Source organism: Phoca vitulina, unplaced genomic scaffold (assembly GCF_004348235.1).
Source record: "Phoca vitulina isolate PV1807 unplaced genomic scaffold, GSC_HSeal_1.0 scaffold7, whole genome shotgun sequence".
Taxonomy (NCBI): Eukaryota; Metazoa; Chordata; class Mammalia; order Carnivora; family Phocidae; genus Phoca; species Phoca vitulina.
In genome coordinates this window covers 919597-940976 of record NW_022589710.1, presented here as the reverse complement: position 1 = coordinate 940976, position 21380 = coordinate 919597, and the positions used below count along the sequence as shown (strand labels likewise).

Here is a 21380-nt window from a genome sequence, read left to right as displayed (position 1 = left end):
CTGTTCATAGGATTTGAAGAGTATATTTTTTTTCCAGAGAATAGGATTTTTTTTATCCTTTTAAAAATATTTATTTTGTTATTACAAAAAGTAGTATGTATTTATTAAAGAAAATTTGGAAAAACTAGGAAAAAAAAACAAGTTTTTAAATCATCCATAGTCTCACAAAATAAAAAAAAAAACCTCAGTTGATACTTGGCTGTATAATTTTCCTCATCTTTTCTTTGTCTATGTAAAGTTTAAAATATCTACAATATTCAGATCGTTATTGTCCCTCTAACCTAGTTAACCTCTTTTTTTTTAAGATTTTATTTATTTATTTGACAGAGACACAGCAAGAGAGGGAACACAAGCAGGGGGAGTGGGAGAGGGAGAAGCAGGCTCCCCGCAGAGCAGGGAGCCCGATGTGGGACTCGATCCCAGGACCCTGGGATCATGACCTGAGCCGAAGGCAGTCGCTTAACCAACTGAGCCACCCAGGCGCCCATCTTTTTCTGTTTTTTTTTTTTTTTTAAAGAGAGAGAGTACGCAAGGGGACAGGGAGGCGCAGAGGGAGAGGGAGAGAGAGAATCTTAAGCAGGCTCCACACCCATTGTAGGAGCCCAACAAGGGACTCGATCTCACACTCCTGAGATCATGATCTGAGCCGAAATCAAGAATCCAGTGCTTAACCAACTGAGCCACCCAGGCACCCCTTCTTTTTTATTTTTATTTATTTATTTTTTAATTCTTAAGCATCTGGATGATTTTAAGACATTTTTAAAAAAATTTTTATAAAAATGTCCAACATGGGGTTTGAACTCCCAACCCTAAGATCTAGAGTCACATGTTCTACCAACTGAGGCAGCCAGGCACCCCCCTAGACATTTTTTTAGAGCAGTTTTAGGTTCATAGAATTGAGAGGAAGGTACAGAGATTTCCTGTATGCCTTCTATTCCCACACATACATAGCCTCTCCCATTATCAGCATTCCCCCATCATTGTGGTACAGTTTTTAAAATTGAAGAACCTACATTGACAAGTCATAATTACCCAAGATCCATAGTTTACCTTAGTGTTCACTCTTGAGTTGTACATTTTATGGGTTTGGACAGGTGTATAATATGTACCCATCATTCCAGTATCATACAGAGTATTTTCAGTGTTGTAAAAATCCTCTCTGCTCTGTCTGTTTGCCCCTCCCCCCAACCTCTACCTTTTTTTTTCTTTTTTGTTAAACTACAAAAATTGCTTATTTTATTTTATTTATTTATTTATTTTTTTAAAGATTTTTTTATTTATTTGACAGAGAGAGAGAGAGCGAGAGCAGGAACACAAGCAGGGGGAGTGGGAGAGGGAGAAGCAGGCTTCCCGCCGAGCAGGGAGCCCGATGTGGGACAAAAATTGCTTATTTTAAACTCATAGAGGAGTTTTATCTAAAATTAATGGAAAACAATTTTCTTTCAGTTTTACTCATTTTGTAAAAAACCTATTCCAGGTTATTTAATTATGAAATTATTATTCATACTACAATCACCACATTATTTATTAATTTCTTACAGATTATTCCTCAGTGTTTGGTAGAGAATCTGGCCTGTTACTATATATCCTAACCATAGATCCTGTACACACACCCATAATGCAAGTCTTTATTCAATAACCCAGATATGAAATGGTATATATTCAGAGATCCTGTGAGTAAAGTGATCATGGAGTAAAGTTTTACAAAATATGTGCAGTCTTTTAGTTCATTTTATGTTTCTTCTTTTAGTTACAGAAGCAAAGACTAATTCATTTTAGATTGTTGGGATATAGAAATAAGACTTTGGGTTAGAGCTTACACCATCTGTTTTATTTGTGCCAGTTTAGTGTAGGACATGGTTTTGTGGATCATTTGAGCCTTTTGTACTATATTAAAATTGAGCCCAATCTAACTGAGTTAAGTATCTGGAATATACTCATCTTGAGGCTGTTTTCTAAACTGATTCTCATCAATACTTGCATTGCTGTTTTGTGTAATTTTTTTTTTTTTTAAGATTTTATTTATTTAATTGACAGAGACACAGCGAGAGAGGGAACACAAGCAGGGGGAGTGGGAGAGGGAGAAGCAGGCCTCCCGCCAAGCAGGGAGCCCGATGCGGGGCTCTATCCCGGGACCCTGGGATCATGACCCGAGCCGAAGGCAGACACTTAACAACTGAGCCACCTAGGCTCCCCTATTTTGTGTAATATTTTAATACTGGTAGGAAACTTAGAAATCTTTCAGTCCATCGCTGCCTTTTTCTTGGTCAAGACATTTAGACCCAAATTGGTTGGTGTTTTTTGTTTTTGTTTTTTTTAGAGAGTGAGTGAGAGCACTTGCAGGAGAGTGGGGAGGGGCAGAGGAAGGAGAGAGAGAATCTCACGCAGGCTCCACGCTCAGTGCAGAGCCCAATGCGGGGCTCAATCTCATGACCCTGAGATCATGACCTGAGCCAAAATCAAGTCGGACGCTTAACCGACTGAGCCACCAAGGTGCCCCAAGACCAAATTGTTTAAGTGGTTTATGCACAGTTGCCTTCCTTCATGGAATGTGAATGAAATTTTTTTTCCAGTTTTACATGGAGTTATTATTTGAAACGACCTAGTTTGGTTGTTTGCAAGCTTTCTTAAACTTATTTTTCCTTTCAAAAAGAAATCTTACCTTGAGCTCTTTATATAAAAACATAATTAAGGGGGCCCATTTCTGAAGCCCTGTCCAGTGGCTTGAAGTAATTTCTAGGAACTTTAGGGCCTAAAAATAATTCATTTAAGTACTTATTTCATGAGATTGTCATTTCGCAAACTGGTTTGTTAATCATCATATTTTGTTCAAAACTACTAGTGGTAGCAGTAGGCAATCCAGAAAAATGGTAACAAAACATTTTATAGAAATAAGAGGCACTTTGTACATCCCTGCAAGACAGTTTGAAGCCCCTGGTAGTTACGAAGCACCAGGTGGTAATTTTATAGTTATTTGAGTTATTCATAATATGTGAATTGGCTTTGAGATATTGAAAATATTCCAGACATGCATGGCAGGAATTATTAATAAGACCCCTAGAATTTTATTTTTATTTATTTATTTTTAAGATTTATTTCTTTATTCTTGAGAGAGAGCAAGCGAGCGAGCACATGGGAGCAGGGGGAGGGGCAGAGGGAGAGAGAGAAAATCCTCAAGCAGACTCCCCACTGAGTGCGGATCCCAACGCAGGGTTCAGTCCCAGGACCCTGAGATCGTGACCTGAGCCAAACCCAGGAGTCAGACGCTTAACCAGCTGAGCCACCCAGGCGCCCCCCCCCCCCCCACTTTAGAACTTTATATAATTTTTTGCGTAGAAGTTAAATTAATATAGATATGTATTGACCAGCTAATATGCTATGATTGAATTTTAGAAAGCATCCTTGAATGAATGTTTATGCCATGAATCTGACTTGATTTTCTTTCATTTGATAGGAAAAAGCTCTATTTCTGAAGAGAAAGGTGAATCTGATGATGATAAACCAAGGAAAGGAGAAAGACGATCATCCAGGGTCAGACAGGTAACTCAAACATCTCTTAAAGCATTTATCACTTCTTTGGATACTGCTTTGGATATCTCCTCCTTCTCTTCCTCCTAAGACTTTTTCAGAGTTTGTGTCTCTTTAGATTTCTGTAGTCCTCTTCTTTTTCCTCTTTTTCATCTTTATCTCATTTATGGGAGTTTGCGGGGGTGGATTCTGTTTGTTTTCCTTTTTTTTTTCAAAAGCACTCATTAGCATTTAATGAACCTCCCTCCATGTGGCTTCAAGCTACCAGGACACAGCACCGCCCAACTCCCTTCATCTTCTCATCAGCTCTTGTACTGAAAAATTTGGCCTTCACGATGACAGGCTGTTGGGGAGCTTTCCCTTTCCTGAAACTTTGTAGTAGCCTGAGTGCACCACATCAGGAATAGGAGCAGCTCCGGTCTTGTTTGTGGCAGCATTTACCCGTGTCTGCTCACTGACTGAGGTCCGCAGTTTGTCAAGGTTGACAGATGGGCAGCAGCTCTGGTTCCTCTTTAAGTGCTCATGCCTCATACTAACGTTTCCAAAGTAACCTGGGTGATATTTGTCGAAGTTGACCCTGTGATGATGCGTGTCTCCAGCATTACCCTGGCCTCCTCTGGCTTCCAGTGCTTGCTGATGCGGCTGTGGCTCAGGTGGCCCGAAGTTTCCGGTTCTTCCTTCCTGGATGGCATGTGGGCAACCCAGATGAAAGAGCTGTTTTTTGTTTTCTAATTAGGTCTGCTCAGATTTCTAAGCAAATAAATATAAATTAAAACTTAATTATGAAAGTTAACAGGCTGGTCTATATTCCTAAAGTACATTATTAAAAAAGATACAGTTATTCAATTAAAACTTTAAAGTCATATGATACAGTGGTAAGTGAGCCAGAGCACAAAAGTTTATCTGTGTTATGATTATGACTATGGAAAAGAAATGATGAGGAAAAAGTTAAATATACCAAAATGATAAAAATAATTACATTAAGTGATGATAGGTCAGTTCCCCCACCCCCTTGCCACTTTCTAGATGTTCAGTTTGTATTTATTTTTAAAGCTTGAAACTAAAAAGTGAACTAGCAGCGGTTTCATTCATGTATTCCATTTGTAGTCTATTTTGATCCCCTTAAGAGCTTGATAGACCATGCTTGTTTACTGCCACACTTGTGTGTGTGGATGCAAGCTTGTATCATTGAGTTTCTCTTTCTTATGTGTATCTCCTGAGATACTTTTTCTCCTCTGTTGATAGTGAGCAAATATACTTGGATCCACTGTATATCTTTTCTTTCAGGCAAGAGCAGCTAAACTCTCTGAGTGTAGCCAGGTGGCTGAGGAGGAAGAGGAGCAAGAAACACCTTCCAGAAATCTGAGGGTCAGAGCAGATCGAAATTTGAAAACGGAGGAGGAAGAAGAGGAGGAGGAAGAAGAGGAAGAAGAGGAGGAAGAGGAAGAGGAAGATGAAGGACAAAAATCTAGGGATGCACCAGTCATGAAACAACTTGAGGAAGCAGAAGAGGGGGAAGAGATGCCCAGAGCAAAACCAGAGGAGGTGATAGATGAGAGACCCCAAACCATAAGATCCCAGGAACAGGAGGGGTTAGAGAGAGGAGGAAGAGTCACAAGGTCCCAGGAAGAAGCCAGAAGAAGTCTTATGGCCAGACATCAGCAGGAGAAAGAAATGAAAACAGTTTCTTCCCTTGAGGAAGAAGAAAAGGAAATAAAATCTTCACAAGGCTTGGAGGAAAAATCAAAGTCCCCTTCCCCTCCTCGACTGACTGAAGATCTGGAGAAGGCCCCTCTTGTGCTACAACCAGAGCAAAATGCCAGTGAGGAGGAAACTCCCCCACCTTTACTTACCAAGGAAGCATCTTCTCCACCCCCTAATGCACAGCTCCAGGGTGAAGAAGAAATAGAGCCCATGGAAGGCCCAGCTCCCCCTGTCCTCACTCAGCTATCTCCTCCTAATACAGATGCTGAGGCCAGGGAGCTATTAATATCTCAGCATACTGTCCAGTTGGTGGGAGGCCTGTCTCCTTTGTCAAGTCCTGCAAACACCAAAGCAGAATCTCTAGCAGAGAAAGTGCCAGAGGAGAGTGTCCTGCCCCTAGTTCAGAAAAGCACACTAACTGAATGCTCACCCCAGAAGGGTCTTGAAACTGAGTCAGAAAAATCTGCTCAACCACTCCCTCTTAAAATCGAGGAATTAGCACCGGCCAAAGGGATCACTGAGGAATCTCTGAAACAGCTGTCTTTGGAACAGAAGGAAGGTAGAAGGGCTTCTCATACCCTTCTCCCAAGCCACAGATTAAAACAGTCAGCTGACTCCTCCTCAAGCCGGTCGTCCTCTTCATCCTCCAGTTCTAGATCAAGATCTCGCTCTCCTGACAGCTCAGGCTCTCAGTCTCACTCATCTCCAAAATCCAAGCAGAGAGATGTATCTCGGGCACGTACTCACACCAACCCTCGTGGTAGATCCGAGATGGGCTCCCGATCCACATCAGAGTCCAGGTCACGTTCCCGTTCCCGTTCCCGTTCTCGTTCAGCTTCAAGCAACAGCAGAAAAGTAAGTGTGGGAGAATCCTGGGTGCGTTGATGTTTTGTTTGTATTCCAGTGTTTTTCAACCCCAGGAGAACTATTATAATTTCTGGCAGGAATGGGAAAAGCTTCCTTTACTCCCCAGGTCAGTGATTATTTTCCCATCATTTCTGAGTCTAATTTTTAATTCATTAATCCCTAAACGGAGTCCTTTTTCATTTTTTTGAGTCTCTTTGATTCCAAAGTTGAATCATGGGTACATTTTCAGTAGACTATAAACTTGAAGATACGGACATGCCTTTTTACATGTGTATCTTAGTATCCTAGCACCTACTTGGGACTTAATAAATAATTTGCTGAATACTCTAGGAAGTCAAGGAGATCACGAACTCAAAGAGGAATAAACATAGGGAGAGAAGGGTCCAAAGTATTAAACTGAGTCTGCGGAAGTTGGAAAACTCAGTGGCGTACTGAATATATACCAAATAAAATAATTTGCCTTATGTGCTTCATTTCTTCAGTCTCTGAGCCCTGGAGTCTCCAGGGACAGCAGCACCAGCTACACTGAAACCAAAGATCCCTCTTCTGGTCAGGAGGTTGCTACTCCACCAGTGCCACAACTGCAGGTCCTTGAGCCAAAGGAGAGGACTTCCACCTCATCCTCTGTCCGAGTGAGGCATTTGAGCCAACCTGAGCCAGCTGAAAAGCATGTGACCCAGAGGTTACAACCTGAGCGGGTAGGCTATTATGCCCCCTCCCTAGAAGGAGATGGAGGATTAGGCATGATTTTCCCTTTTGTCTTAGCTAGTCTGGATAAGGTTCAGTAGAAATCAGGATGGTTGGGGATACCTGTAAGATTCCACTCCGTTCCAGCTCCCTGGTTCATGAAAGCTCTATAGGAGGCTAGGCATCAGGTTTCTCATCTCCAGGGCTCCCAGGGTCACTTGCACAGAATGTCTCCTTTTTTTCTGCCCCAAAGGAAGCCTTTTCTCAGTTCTCTCAAAAAAGAATTCTAATAAAATGATTGTTGGCATAGAAATTCTTTAAGCAGCATTCCATTCCACTTTCTAAATGAAAATAAAGATCTATAGGGCTAAGTGTGGAGCTGCCACTGCCTTTTATTACCAGCTCCAGGTTTAAAGAAGAGGAACCAAGCAGATTTAAGTACGTTGCTATGGGTGTTTTGCTATGTTTGTCCTGACAGGGGAGCCCAAAGAAGTGTGAAGCTGAAGAGGCAGAGCCACCAGCTGCCACACAGCCCCAAACCTCAGAGACCCAGACCGCTCACCTATCAGAATCAGAAAGGATTCATCACACTGTGTAAGTAATCTATCTCAACTGGGGTATAACAAGGGACTGGGAGTGTGGAATAGTTCTTTGCTCCCTGGGGTTCTTTGACTAAGCAGTCCTAGTTTCCTTTTAAAACGTAAAGGCAGAGCTTTATCTGGACAAAGGCTAGGCCTTCAGTTGTTATGTTGAGAGCTGCCACCGGAATTCTTAAGGTACTCTGAAAAGTGGTGGTTAGAGCATAAGGAAACCCATATCTGAGATCATCTGACCAAAATAGTTCCTTTAAGGAGCAGGTAGCAGAGGCTTTGGTTTCCAAACTCAAGGCAGTGTAAGGAGTTGACTCAGAGCATCTTAACTCAGTGTTTAACTCACGTTTACCAGCTACATCTGAGCCTGGGAACACAGTTTAATAAAGGGGATATCAAGAGTCTACCAAGAAAGTCACAGGAGGGTGTTGTTTTTGAGTTTCTGTTGTTTTCCTTAGTTATTAGCTGTCTTTTTATTAAGCACAATCTATCTTAGTTAGTTCTTACTGGATACAATATAGCAAAATATGAAGCATATATCAATCAGAAGTTTGTTTTTGGGCCCCTAAGACCCTTGGATTGATTTTTACCATTTACTTAATTAATGTCAGTTTTTATTCCTTATATTTAGTTCTAGAAAAATACAGGTAAGAACAGGTATATCATTCGTTCGTTATTCTGCACTAGGTACTATATGTTAAAAAGCCGTTGAACCCAAATTCCTGGCTTTAGAGTCCCATGGAAAATGAAAAGCAAAACATTGTGGAAATAAGATTGCTTAGCTTTTAGACATCAAGAATCCTATACTGCTTTAGTGAACATCCAGTGTAGACAGTTGGCCTAAAGTTGTTCTATGTTGGTTTTTATGTCATTTTTAACACTAATACTACCAGTATGATTTTTCCCCTTTATGCAAAAGTCTAATTTACACACTTCTGAGAGCTTCAGACTATCTTACCTCTGATTTTGGAGGGTGGTGGGCAGGTGACATGATTTATTATCTCATTTCCTTACGATTTTAATACTAGTTTTGTACTCCTTACTATCTATATAGCTTTTGTCTTGGGAATATACCCTTGCTACTGTCTTTTCTAATGGTCTTGCCTCTGCTGCCATCTTGTGGCCATTACTTTTTTGGTGTGAAAGTCAAAAGTTCATTCTACTTCCTTTGAAAAGTTTTGTTTTTCCCTTTTGGGGTGGGTACATTATCCTTTGGAGAGGGTTTTTCTTCTAGGACCATAAAGTGAAAACCCAGCGGATTCTGGAAGGTGTTCAGGATTCCCCAGCTACACCATCGATGAGGAAATGGGGTGACACCTTCCCTTCCATATCCATCAACCAGAGATAATACCTGCCCTCCCCTACCCCATCCCATGGGGGTACAGCATGTCCTTTGTATAATGGCAGCTTTAAAGTAGGTGTTGACAGCCTGCTAGTAATTGGGCCTGAGGAACTGCCTCCTATACCCCTTGTGAAGCAAGTAATTTTCTGAAAAGGTTTTGCTTTGCCCTAAAACTTCAGTTGGTCTTTGAGATCCTGGCAACAAAATGGCACTTGATGCTGTATTGAAACATCTTTATTTCTGGACTTTAGCATGCAAGTCCAGGGCAAATGAAGCTTAGAGTCCTGTACAGAGTTTTTCTCCCCATGTAAAGGTGCCCTTGATCTTCCATTTTATGACTGAGGTAATCTAGTCACATTGATTCCAAGAAGGTGACAGGCAAGTGGCACCTTGGGCAAATACTGAGACTGTCCATTGTTGCGTAGGCAAGCTTTAGTGAAGCAGCCTATAGGTGAGAAATGCAATCTGAGCTCAGGAGTAGCTCACACACATCCCCTTTACCCATTTTCCCTCTGCCTGTCTTCCAGATGGTCTATTCAGCAGCCTAATAAAAAGACGTGCCCAAGGGCTTAAACTCATAGGCTATTCTGGCATTGGATTTGGTAAATGAATCTTTGAGAGGTTTACCTACATTTGTGGAAGCCCTACTGCATCTGATTCACAACAGTCCTAGTCTTTCACCACTCTAGAGTCCTAGTTTTCAGCCTGGTGACCTCTGGAGCCCCTGGCCAATTTTAAAAGTGGGATCAGCAGTGCTAAATGGAAAAGACTATTTGTGGCTTAACCTTGGTTTTCCTGTCTCAACAAAAGACAGAGTTAGGGCCTGTTGATTCAGTAAAGTGTTTAAAAAAAAAAAAAAAAAAGACTTCAAGGACCTGTCAGCACCTGGAAGAGATTGCCTAACTTTTTCTGTGCTTTGTTAAATCCATTCTGATTCTGATTGTGCCCTGAGGAATTCTTAATTTATGAGGTAAGGTATCTTGTCATTGCTTGGAGCAGGAATTTGTGAGCCCTCAGTCCTATTTCAATTGAGCCATGTTCCAAAATCCAATCTTCTGCCTGCTATGGATATAACAAAAGTGTCTTCATACAGCAGAAAATAATGCTACTGTTTTTACATTAAAAAAAAAAAATAGGGGGAAAAAAAGAACTTTTGTGTGAGTAACTGTATTATCCAGCAGTAGTTAATTCAAACCTGAATTTTTCTAAATACAACTTTGCTGAGTACACAACCCTTGCAGGCAATAGCAGCTTTGGGCTTTTGGCTTATTATGTTTATTTGTCCTTTTGCCTGAGTACGAGGAAGAAAATAGTCCTTTAAGCCAGTATGACAATGTAATGGTTATTCTCCAGGGAATCTACAGTACCAGTATGCCAAATAATGCATAATTTTTAAAAGTAGAATCTACGAACATACCCCCAAAATCATATCATCCTTGGTTATCTTGAAACCAAGATTGAAACCGGTATTCTATATTTAAGTCTCACTGCTTGAGAATAGTCACATCCCACTATTTCATATCAGGTCCTCAGCTCCTCATGAATTTTCTACAGTAACTAAAATTCAAACAAACACGCCTGTAGAAATTTCCTTTTCTGTTAGTTTCTCTGAATCTTATTTAGATATGAATTACAATGTGATGTTGTTAGTCTCCAAGTAGTTCTGTCCTTTCCTTCTGGGCTGCAAATACTTTGTGTGCTGTTCAATTATGGATAGAGCTCTCCTACCCCCAAACCCCCATGCAATTTCACAGATTTTTCAAAGATATCAGAAATATTTGTGCAATAACTTAAATGTGGAAAGGGAGATGTCTAGATGCCTTTTGTTTAAAAAGGACTACAAAGAAAAGCTGCATGGGCCTCTGACAAGTAGCTAACAAGGCTTTGGGACCGGTCCTGCAAATAGATTTGAGTCCCTTGTGGGGGCAGTTTCAAGGATTCCTCATTTTCTTATGAAAATAAAGTCTTAGGAATCTTGGATCCCACAGAATTGTTTGTGGGGAAATAGATGGCACGAACTCACTGTGTCTTAAGAAGGCCAAGGATAACGTCGTAAAATTCTTATTCTTGAAAAAATGAGAAAGAATTTCCAGTGAAAGAAAAATTCTTCCTCCAAGGAAGCTACTTCTGGAGAGGCATATTGGCAGCTGAAACTATTTTAGGACAATTGATGGATAGGGAACATTTATTTGAGGATGTTGGAAGGTAACATTCTTTGTGAGGTTACATTCTCTGTGGGAGTTCCATCTAAAATAATGTTTAAGAAGAAAACCTTGGGGTGCTTTCTGGCTCAGTTGGTAGAGCATGCGACTCTTGATCTCGGGGTCATGAGTTCAAACCCCACATTGGCATAGAGCTTACTTGAAGAAGAAGAAGAAGAAAACATTTAGTTCAGCAAGCAATTATTAAAGTGTCCACTTGGTATATACACAATGACAGCCTAATTCAGAAATATTTACTGAGCATTTCTTTGTTAGGCCCTGGGCTAGGGATTAAGGAATGTAGTCCCTGACCTTGAGGAATCCTGCAAGGTGGAGGTGAGGGGCAAGTCAACCAGCGGTTATTATACAGAGTGATGAGGTCCTTGCTGAAAACCTGTCAAACCAACTACCGAATGCCTTCGCATCAGAGAAAGTGCAGTCTACTCTTTGAGAAAACTCAGGAAAAGCTCCATAGGTGGTATCAAATGAGATAATGGCCTATTAAATGTACATGATTTTATGCATATTCTTACCTTGACTTGGAGTGTTGTCCAAGCCAGACTCTTAAGGGCAAAGCCTTATCACACTGTCCATGAGATAGGTATTGTTGTGATCCCTGCTTTACAGATAAAGTAAGAGATACGCAGGATCAGAGACTCGCCCAGTGTCACAGAACTTGTATGGGAGCACAGTCGGGCTGTGATTGGGCCCTAGCCAGTTTGACTGTAGAGCTCTCAGTCTTACTGAACAGATAGGGACCACTAAGTGAAAGGGAACTTTTAGAGTAATGTGTAAACATGACCACTTTAACATGTAGTTGGCATGTATCAGATTTTTAGCAGTGGGGAGGAAAATTTATTCCTGGCTGAAAGCTCTGGTATTACAAATGAGATAATACCAAGCTTTTGATTAAATACCTTACTGTTAAACCTCTGCTGCCACTAGGATGCAAAAGGATCACCTTTGCAGTCAACAAAGGAGTCGTTTTTGAGCATCTACTGAGTGCTTTTTTTGAACGATTAGAGTCAGCTTCTTATTTCACATTTAGTCTGGTGAAGATGCCCATGATTAATTTTCGTTTAGTTCCCAAACATTTCCGGCCCAGCAGAACCCCACCGCCCCGTGTAACAGCTCTCTCACTTCGGCTTCTTATCTAACTTTGGAGCTCCCACCTTGGAGCCCTTGCTCCAAGAAGTGGCCTTCGTGCTTCAGCTACCCAAGGTCCCCTTGCCCTGTTTATCCTTTTCCTTTCTGGCTCCAGTGGACCCCGGGGCAGGGTGACCTTATTAAAGACTCTGTGAAACAAAGTTGTCTGTCATCTCTTCAGAGACACCTCTCCCCTTCTCTACTGGTAATTCCAAAAGGAACTCTCTCTCCTATCCTCTCCTCCCGCCATCCCTGGGGAAAGGACAGGTTGGAGTAATAACACGTGGTCATTGCTTGGGGTGAGCAGCCAGCTAGCTACTGTAGTGATTGGATAGTGCCTGTTCTCATCCCCCCCTCCCCGCAGGAACAGCTGACTGGCTTCTAGGATAGAGGGAGGTGGGCACATAAAAAATTGCTCATGACCCTCCATTCTGTGTCTCTTTCACCTTTGGCTTTGTTGTCTTCCTCCTTTAATCATTTTTCACTCCCGAGCTCTGCTGTTTCCCTTCCCTCTATTCTCTGGAATCTTCCAAGAAAGCAGCTGTAACTTTGTATGTCCTCTCCACCCAGCCCCCTCCCCCTGGGAAGACAAGGAGAGCGCACCCTTTCCCTCTGGGGTTAGGCCTTGGTAGCTGTTGTAACCTGAGAAAAGAAGGAAAAAGGCCAGGCCTATTGAGCCAGCAGTGAGCTCCCTGTGGCCTGCCAGAGGATAAGAACCTTGCTCACTCAGCGCCCTCCCTCTTCTCTTTCCCCTCCCCTGCTGCAGCAGGGCCCTCCCCCATCCGCACACACGGGCTGCTGGGTAAGTGGCAAGATGGCTCCCCTGCATGTCTCCGGCTGATCGCCGCCGCTCCGCCAATACAATAGAGCCAGCCACTACCAGCAGCCTGGCCCTCTTCCTCCTCCTTCTCCAGAGAGACCAATCCAGCCGAACTCGGGGTTTGCCGTGAGGACTTAACGCTTATCTCTTAAAGCCAGATCTATTTTAGCCTCCCCTCACCACCACCACCACCACCACCTCCCCTTCCATTTACCATTTTTTGGATCCCCAGTTGCTGCATCTCGATTTTCTCTCTCTGGATCGGGTGGCTGGGGAGGAGGTGGTGGGCTCTTGGGACAAGGAAGGTGTTGTGGGTTTTTTTTTTAATTTTTTAGGATTTTTTTTGTTTGGTTTTTGTTATTTCTTCCATTCCAGAAAGGGATAAACAGCACTTCCAGGGGGAGAAAAAAAATCATGTTATCAGAAAGCAAAGAAGGGTGAGAGCTTCACATTTCCATGTATCCCTTTTCCCCACCGCTCTAGCCTACCTCCTCTTCCTTCTGTTCCCCATGGCTTTCATTCCGTCTTTTCGTTTTGGTTTGTTTTCAGTCATTCTGCTTTCCCCCTTTGTCCTTCCTGCCTGATTTCTAATTGGCCCAACTTGCCCTCTCCGTGTGGGAAATAGGTATTTTTTGGATAAGTCTTTTCTTTAGGTTTAGGCAGTTGAATCGCGTGTTTCTGTGGGGGCCGGTTAGCTGGGGGCACAGTTCCGATTTTCCCCTCCCCCTTCCCGTGCATCCCTCCCTGCCTGCTCTGGGGAGCCTGTTCTGACCTCTGAGTGTCAGTCAGCCTGTGGGGAATGCTGAATTTTCTGGTGGTGGTTACCAGTGTGGGGAGGCTTGGTTTCCCCTCTCCTGGGTCTTAGGCCCCTAATCATCTTAATCTGATTTTTTTCCCCCAGTGTTTGGGTGGTAGTGGGAGTGGGATTAAGAGATAGAAGTTAGGGATGAAGACAGAAAAAGGAGATGGTAGTGGGAGTGAGATCAAGAGATAGAAGTTAGGGATGAAGACAGAAAAAGGAGATGGGAAGATTATCTGAAGTGAATCTCTGGGACTCGTTGCCTGAAATGGGAGCTAACTTGTGTGATTCAGAGTGGGGGTGGAGGGGATTCAGGGTGTGGGGGAGGGTGTGTCCTGACTGGGAGGCCTGCTCTCTTTATCTCTTGGAAGTTGGAATGAGGGAGTGGGAGAAACTGGGTGAAAGCCGAATGTAAGAACAATTCCTACACCTATGAGCAGGTAAAAGTGGCCTGATTCTTCTCTGAGCTTTCAGACTCCAGCATTTGTCATTTTTCCTTTTGGATGAGAGGGTCCTTATTGAAGTTTGAACCCTCACCAGCCCTACTTTCCCTGCAACCACCCCCCCTCCCAATTTCTCCATTCCTGTTGTTTCCACATCCTGTGGGTCGGTAGGCCTTATTAAGCAGTTGATTATAAACACAAGGTTGGGATCACTTGCCACAGCCATTCTGTCTTGTCGTCTTAAGCAATCAGGCTTCCCTTAATTTCTCATGCAATTTTGTTAAAGATGCCTATGGCCAGGGGATAGGGAGGCCACGTGGTTGTGGGCAAATCACACTTTTGAGGGACTGTGTTCAGAGGAGTATGTTTCTCCTTTCCATGTAAGAGTACTCTGGTGAATTACCTAAAAACAGTTGGGAGTTCCGACCCCACACGTCACAGCTTTATCCCATCTGGGCAGTGGGTGGATGTGGTTGCTACGATCTGTGCTCTTTTCCCAGGGAAAACAGTTTCCCAGTTTTCCTGTGGGGGCAAGGTCTCTAGTCTCATCTGAAAAGCAGCCCTCCCAACCCCACCCAAGTGATGAGGCATGGGGGTTTCCTGACCCAAAACCTAATGTCTTGCTCTCTCTTCCCCTTGATTCTTTCCTGCCCTTCCCTCCCTACCTCTCCCCATACTGTCAGTGAGGAGAAGGAGGAAGTGACCATGGACACAAGTGAAAACAGACCTGAAAATGAGGTTCCAGAACCCCCCGTGCCTATTGCAGACCAAGTCAGCAATGATGACCGCCCAGAGGGCAGTGCTGAAGATGAGGAGAAGAAAGAGGTAAATTTCCAAGCCACCTGTTGGGGTGGGTGGGCAGGAGTGGGCCTAGGGGAAAGAGTAGACCACTTTGGTGATCCCTCTTACACAGTGGGATAGCTTAAAGAAGGGGGTAGGCCGACTTGGATAAGGATAGGGCCAAGGGAGAATTCGCTGGTTTAGCAAGGGAGACCCTTTGTTATGGGGACAGGGCTCATTCATTCCTCTTTCTTTGTTGGGGAAGTGCAGTCCAGACTCTTGGAAGTTTGTAACTAAAGGAAAAGTCAGTTAATGGCCCTTTATCCAAGACCCAGGCCCAGCTTTCCCTGTGGTAACTGTTCGCTTTCCCTCCTTTTTAAAAGCCTGTGGGAGGGAGCTCAACGCCATCTAGTGGGCTTTGGTGGTTCTCAGCCGAAGAGCCGTGCTGAGGAATTTTTGTTCCTCCTCTGCCCTCTAGTGGTCATATTGCAGAGATGTAGCTACTTAAGAAGCCAGCACTTGGGGTAATCCCAAAGGCCCCTTCTCCATATATCTCTGACTCCTCTACTTTCTTCTCTGGCATATATGTTATCTTGTATCCTGCACCCAATTCAGGGGGCTCCCCCCATCAGAGCCAGCGAAGTCTTCTTGGCTCTTAAAGTAATAAAGAAAGAATTAGCTGGGTTTGGGACTGGGGTAACAGGATGGGAGGGACTGTCGTGTGTGTAGCCTTTCTTTGGTGTGTGTTGCGGGGGTGGGGGCCGGTGAAAGTGATTTGATGTGCAGAATATTATTTATTACAAGGTCCTTCTTCCCCGTAAAACTTTGTCCAAGTACCTCATGTACGGTAATCCGCCCGTAAAATAAAACCCTGCCCAACTGGCCAATCGCTGATGCCGCCTCTTCCTCTGGACCCACCCGCTGCTACTGAGCTGCCCAATCAGAGCCGAGTCTGCTATCCAGGTGTCTTGGCCAGAGGGGGGCATGTATATGGGATCCTGTGATGGGCCCCCTTTTGCCTCCCTGCCTTGCTTACATCAGGGGGCCAAGAAGAGCACTGTTCTGGAGAGACTTGTATTGAGAAAGCAAAAAGCATTTGGAAAGGGGTGGACTTGCATCATCTCCCTATTTGGGACACCCCAAGAAGAGCTTGTGTCAGTGCTGGGGCGCCTGCCCACATGCCCTTACCCTTTTGAGGACTGTGGGTTGCCTTGTTTGCTACAGACTGTTGGGATCCCCATCTAGGGCACCAAGACCTCCTAAAGAGTCAATGTTTGTGATCACAGTGCCGTGCTGTAAAATACCGAGTGGAGGCTCTCGGCTTAAGCTCTAACGACTAGGAGCCCTGCAGAGAAGTCTAGGGTTTGAGCCCAGGGATTTAATGCTGATGACAGCCAGCCATGTATCACCACTTGCTCATCAGATGGACTTTTCCTTTGGTCCCTGTTGTCCATGGTGAAGGGCAGCATGTTGGTTGCTCCAACTTCTCCTCCATCCCTGGAGGCAGGGGCTCATCCATCCACCTGACTGGAACCACTGTCTCAGCTGGAGTCCCTGAGGAGATGCCACACACAACTCTCAGAAGAAAAGTATTCTGACCTTGCTGCTGAATGTGTGCCAGGTCCTGGGGCTATCCAACTACTACCCCCAGGCTGCCTTCATCAGAGGCTCCATGATCCCACTCGGTGAGAGGACCCCTTCCCCATTTACAGGCAGAGGAGAAAGGGACTCGAGTCATCACCTGGATTCCAAGTATTGGGTGGTGGTATTGCTGGATCTTGCCACTGGTGGACATAGGGTCCTGCCTGCCTCTCACGATAAAAGGCCAGGACCATTCCTGCTACTCAGAGGCCATCTCATCAGGGACTGCAAGATGATGCCCCTACAGGGCTGGGACTGATGTCTCTGCCCCTTTTCCCCCCGTACCCCTCGCTGAGCCTGGCCACCGCCAGTGAACTGTCTTGACATCATGGAAACTGGGCAGCGTCCCCCCACACGTTTTCCTCCCGCCCCCCCTGCGCCCCTGGGAGGACTCTGGCAGTGCCGTGCTGACCACCACGCCGTGCGCCCACCTTTTTTGCCAACCCAACCCCCCACCAATTGCACAGCGCCTAGCAGGGAGGGCTCATTCTGATTGGACCGGCGGTTGACTAGATACAGTACACAGTGAGGTGCGATTGGCTGAACTGAAGATCCCAGGTGTGAGATGGTACCTGGAACATTTGTCATATTCCTAGTTATTTTCTTCTTTATTTTCTTCTTCTTTTTATTTAATCTTTTATTTTGATTATTTTCTCTTTCTTTATTTTTCTGATTTCTTTATTGGATTTATTTATTTATTTGGTTCATGTTTTTCCTGTTTTAATTAAGACCTTTTTTTTTCTTTCTTTTCTTTCTTTCTTTCTTTTTTTTTTTTTCCTCACTAACTTACCCATCGAGAGCGGCCTGGCTAGGGGTCAGGCTGGCCCGTAACGGAGACCAAGGAGACTTGGTTAGACGACACAAACGGGGCTGGGGGGTGGACGGGGAAAGGGGATTTCATCAAGAGGGTCCTGCCCTACCCTTTAGAAGGGTGGTAGGTCTTAGTTTTTCCAGAAATAAGCATTGAAATCTAAACACACTCTAATCCCCTTTTCTCTGTCTTTCTCTTTTTGCTCTGTCCATAGTCTTTCTCCCACTGGGTGTTCGGGGCAGAAACTTGCTCGATGGCAGGTTTGGGAGTTTCTGGTCCTTGGCAGAGCCCCCTAAGGCTTAAGCCCTGTTGGAGAGGAAACAGGCTCTGCTAGAGCTCTATATAATGGGTTGGAAAGCTGGAGGCTCCCTGGGGACAATCTGCCCCTCAAAAAAAAAAAAACCAAAAAACCTTCCTTTACCAAACGCACCTTGAAAGCCTTTCTGCTGGCCCTTGGGTCAGGAGCCTCCTCTCTGGTGGGTCTGGTGCTGCCCTGTAGGGGTGTGGACAGCCTTAACAGTCTGCTGTCCGAGTGACTCAAAGCCACAGTCAGTGGATGTCAGGCTAGACATGGAGAAAAGGAGGAGGCTTACCTTGTTGCAGTGATCATCCCAAAGTTAGTTTTCCTTGTTTCCTCGTGTTCTCTGAGAGTTTGCAAGGAGACCTAGGAGGACCAGATGACCCAGTTCTGGGCATATCTTGTTGGGTTTGGTGTCCTCTCGACCCATAGAGACAGTGGAAGAGGGCAAGACCCATGCCTTTAAAGGGCTGGGAGGCTCCTGAATTCCTCTTCCAGCTTATTTCTGGTTAAGCTAATACACAGGTGTGGTATGGACTAGATGACTTTTCCCTGCTGTGATGTTTGATTTTATTTTTTTCTCTAACTTGCATTGATTCTGCTTCGTTTTTGCCGTTTGCCGCTTCTGTTTTGGTCTCTGTCTGTCTCTGTGTTTCTCTCTCTCTGTGTCTTTGGAGCCTATGCTAAGACTGCCCCATCTAACCTCCTTCCCCCCTCTCTGTGGGGTGTGTCTCTTTCTCTTTTTTTTTTTTTCCCCTTTTCTTCTCTATACAGAGCTCGCTGCCCAAATCATTCAAGAGGAAGATCTCCGTTGTCTGTAAGTCTAGCCCCAAATCCCTGATAAAGGCCAGGAGTACCATAAAAATCAGTTCATAAAGAAATAGGTTCCCATTCTCTCTCAGTGGCATTCTTAGGTCACCCCTTCCCACCCCACTCCCTCCACCCAGCAAATCTACATCTTCTTGGCATATGTAGGGTTCTATTTTGAAATTCAAAACTTCAGATAATCACTGTCATTTTTCCCAGGTCACATTTTTTTTCTTAACTAATGACACTGAGGTGTCTCTCTCACCATTTCCTATCTAGCCCTACATGCATTTCCTCTTTCAGATATCTGAACCCTCAGAACCAGCAGTGGGTTTGAGGGACTTTTCTATAATGTTTAGTAGTTTATCCTTTATTCATTTTTAACATTTTTCCAATGAGGAACTCTGAATTGACAAAAGTGTAATAGATCTTTATAACTTAATATGAAGTCATAGTGTGAAAATGAACCTAAAGCATGATCAGATCATGTCACAATCTTAAACTAACTTTTAGATATAAGTATCACATAGTCTTGTTTTTCTGCATTCCTATGTCCTTCTCAGTCTGTCTTCCCCAGTACTTTAGTTAGTTCTACCACTAAAAGTTTAAACTGCTCACCACCCTAGTTACCCATTCCTAGTTGCCTTCAGAGATAAGTAGTTTTTATTGGTCAGAAAGTGGCTCCAGTCCTTGTATTATTCACTCTGAGGCATGGTTTCCCCAGCACCCAAATACAATTTCCTTAAGTTAACCTTTTACCGAAATTCCAGTCGAAGGCTATCTGTAGGTGTTAGTGGTGTGAACCAGCAGAGGACCTAAGACCATCTAACTAGTTGTTCGGTCCTATTTCTTGGGGACAGCAGCTACCAAGGGGTTGCCAGCTGGAAACAGTGACACAGAGGGGGGCCAGCCTGGTCGGAAGCGGCGTTGGGGAGCCAGCACAGCCACCACGCAGAAGAAACCCTCCATCAGTATCACCACCGAGTCACTCAAGGTGAGGTGGGAGGAGCCGGGGAGGGGAGGATGAGACACGTTGAGGTGGGAGTAGACACGGGCCCAGTGTAACGGGGTGGGGGGTATCTGTGTCCCAGAGCCTCATCCCCGACATCAAACCCCTGGCGGGGCAGGAGGCTATTGTGGATCTTCATGCTGACGATTCCCGAATCTCTGAGGATGAGACAGAGCGTAATGGTGACGATGGAACCCATGACAAGGGGCTGAAGATATGCCGGACTGTCACCCAGGTAAGGCTCTTGCACCCCAGCGTCAGGGGAGCGGGCAGTGGACTCCAAGCAGGCAACCACAGTAGAGTCCTGGAAGGGAAAGCTGCCATCTGTGCAGAGGGCTGCGCTGATTGCCCTTTTAGGGGTCAACAGACTACCACATCCAACCTGTTGTCCATAATAAAGAAAATTTTATTAGAACACAGCTACACCAACTCATTTACTCTTATATCTGGCTGCCTAAGTGCTGTAACGTAGCGTGGAATAGTTGCAACAGAGACTGTGTGACTTAGGAGGCCTAAAAATATTTCTCATCTTGCCCTGTACAGAAAAAATTTGCCCACTCCTGCCTTTGTTTTCCTCATGGCAGAACTGAAGCATTAATAATCCCGGGATCCAGTGGAGGAGAATGAAATCTTTCCCCTAGTGGAAGGAACATGCTAGGTTTACTGTACCACCCTCTTTCAGGAAACAGGCGGAGAAGAATGTGCCAGTTTGGTGTTTAAGAATTGCTCCATTATCTGATACCTTACAGGTCGTACCTGCAGAGGGCCAGGAGAATGGGCAAAGGGAAGAAGAGGAAGAAGAGAAGGAGCCTGAAGCAGAACCCCCTATACCTCCCCAGGTTTCAGTAGAGGTGGCCTTGCCCCCACCTGTGGAGCATGAAGTTAAGAAAGGTAGGTGAAGCGTACAGCTCCCTGAATTCCGAGAGCACTTTATTTGGACCTCTTTTAAAGCATTTAATGTTTTCTGCCTTTTATTATAGTGTTTTTGCATCGCTGTTTTACCTCCCTCTCCTAGTTATTGAGCTACTTGAGAGTTAGGTTAGAATCTTTGGATCTCCATAGTGAGGAGCTTTGCCTAGACAGTACCTTGCACATTGTAGGTGCTCAGCACAGTTAGGTGGAACAGTGCTTGGTAAGGAATGAGAGAAAGGCATAGCAGAGGTGAGAGAGCCAGCATTGCTCCCTGCTGAAAACTGTTCATGTGCTCTTTTTGATAGTGACTTTAGGAGATACCTTAACTCGACGTTCCATTAGCCAGCAAAAGTCTGGAGTTTCCATTACAATTGATGACCCAGTCCGAACTGCTCAGGTGCCCTCCCCGCCCCGGGGCAAGATCAGTAACATCGTCCACATCTCCAATTTGGTGAGTCGGAGTCATTTCCCACAGCCCGGCCTTGTTTAGTGGTTAAGAGTTTGAGCTTTGGATTCCTGTTACTGAACTTCAACTCCTAGATCTGCCAGTTACTCACTCACTGAGCGACTGACCTCATCTCTCTCAACCAGTCTCCTCACCTGAAAAATGGGGACAAAGTATCAGCCTGCAGGGTTGTCTGGAGGATTTGCGGAGGGCCTGGCACGTAGTGTCTCCGTTAGTGTTACCGTGCTTCGCTCCCCTCTCATTCCCACGGGAGAGTTCCTGACCCCTCTGTGCCCATACTCTGAAGCTGTACTCCTGTGCCACATACTTGGGGAATCTGAAGACTGGTTGCAGGAGTATTGTTCTTGCCTTCTTCAAGACTTGGAAACTCCATTTTCCTTGGCAGGTGCGTCCCTTCACTTTAGGCCAACTAAAGGAATTGTTGGGCCGGACGGGAACTCTAGTGGAAGAGGCCTTCTGGATTGACAAGATCAAATCTCACTGCTTTGTCACGGTGAGGGGAGGAAGCTGATTCTCTAGGTTGTGGCAC

At 44.6% G+C, this 21380-nt stretch overlaps 1 protein-coding gene across 3 annotated transcripts in view; it reads left to right on the top strand.

Annotated features, from left to right (window-relative positions):
• ACIN1 (apoptotic chromatin condensation inducer 1) overlaps positions 1 to 21380 on the top strand; it is a 33242-nt gene that overhangs the window by 9130 nt on the left and 2732 nt on the right. The window contains exons 5-15 of one of the 3 annotated variants that reach the window (XM_032404741.1): positions 3455 to 3540; positions 4816 to 6087; positions 6582 to 6797; positions 7265 to 7380; positions 14811 to 14952; positions 18432 to 18474; positions 19325 to 19458; positions 19556 to 19708; positions 20223 to 20364; positions 20691 to 20836; positions 21237 to 21344. In XM_032404741.1, coding sequence (XP_032260632.1) covers positions 3455 to 3540; positions 4816 to 6087; positions 6582 to 6797; positions 7265 to 7380; positions 14811 to 14952; positions 18432 to 18474; positions 19325 to 19458; positions 19556 to 19708; positions 20223 to 20364; positions 20691 to 20836; positions 21237 to 21344 — 2558 coding nt within the window. The other 2 variants (XM_032404742.1, XM_032404743.1) reach the window with 2 other exon arrangements.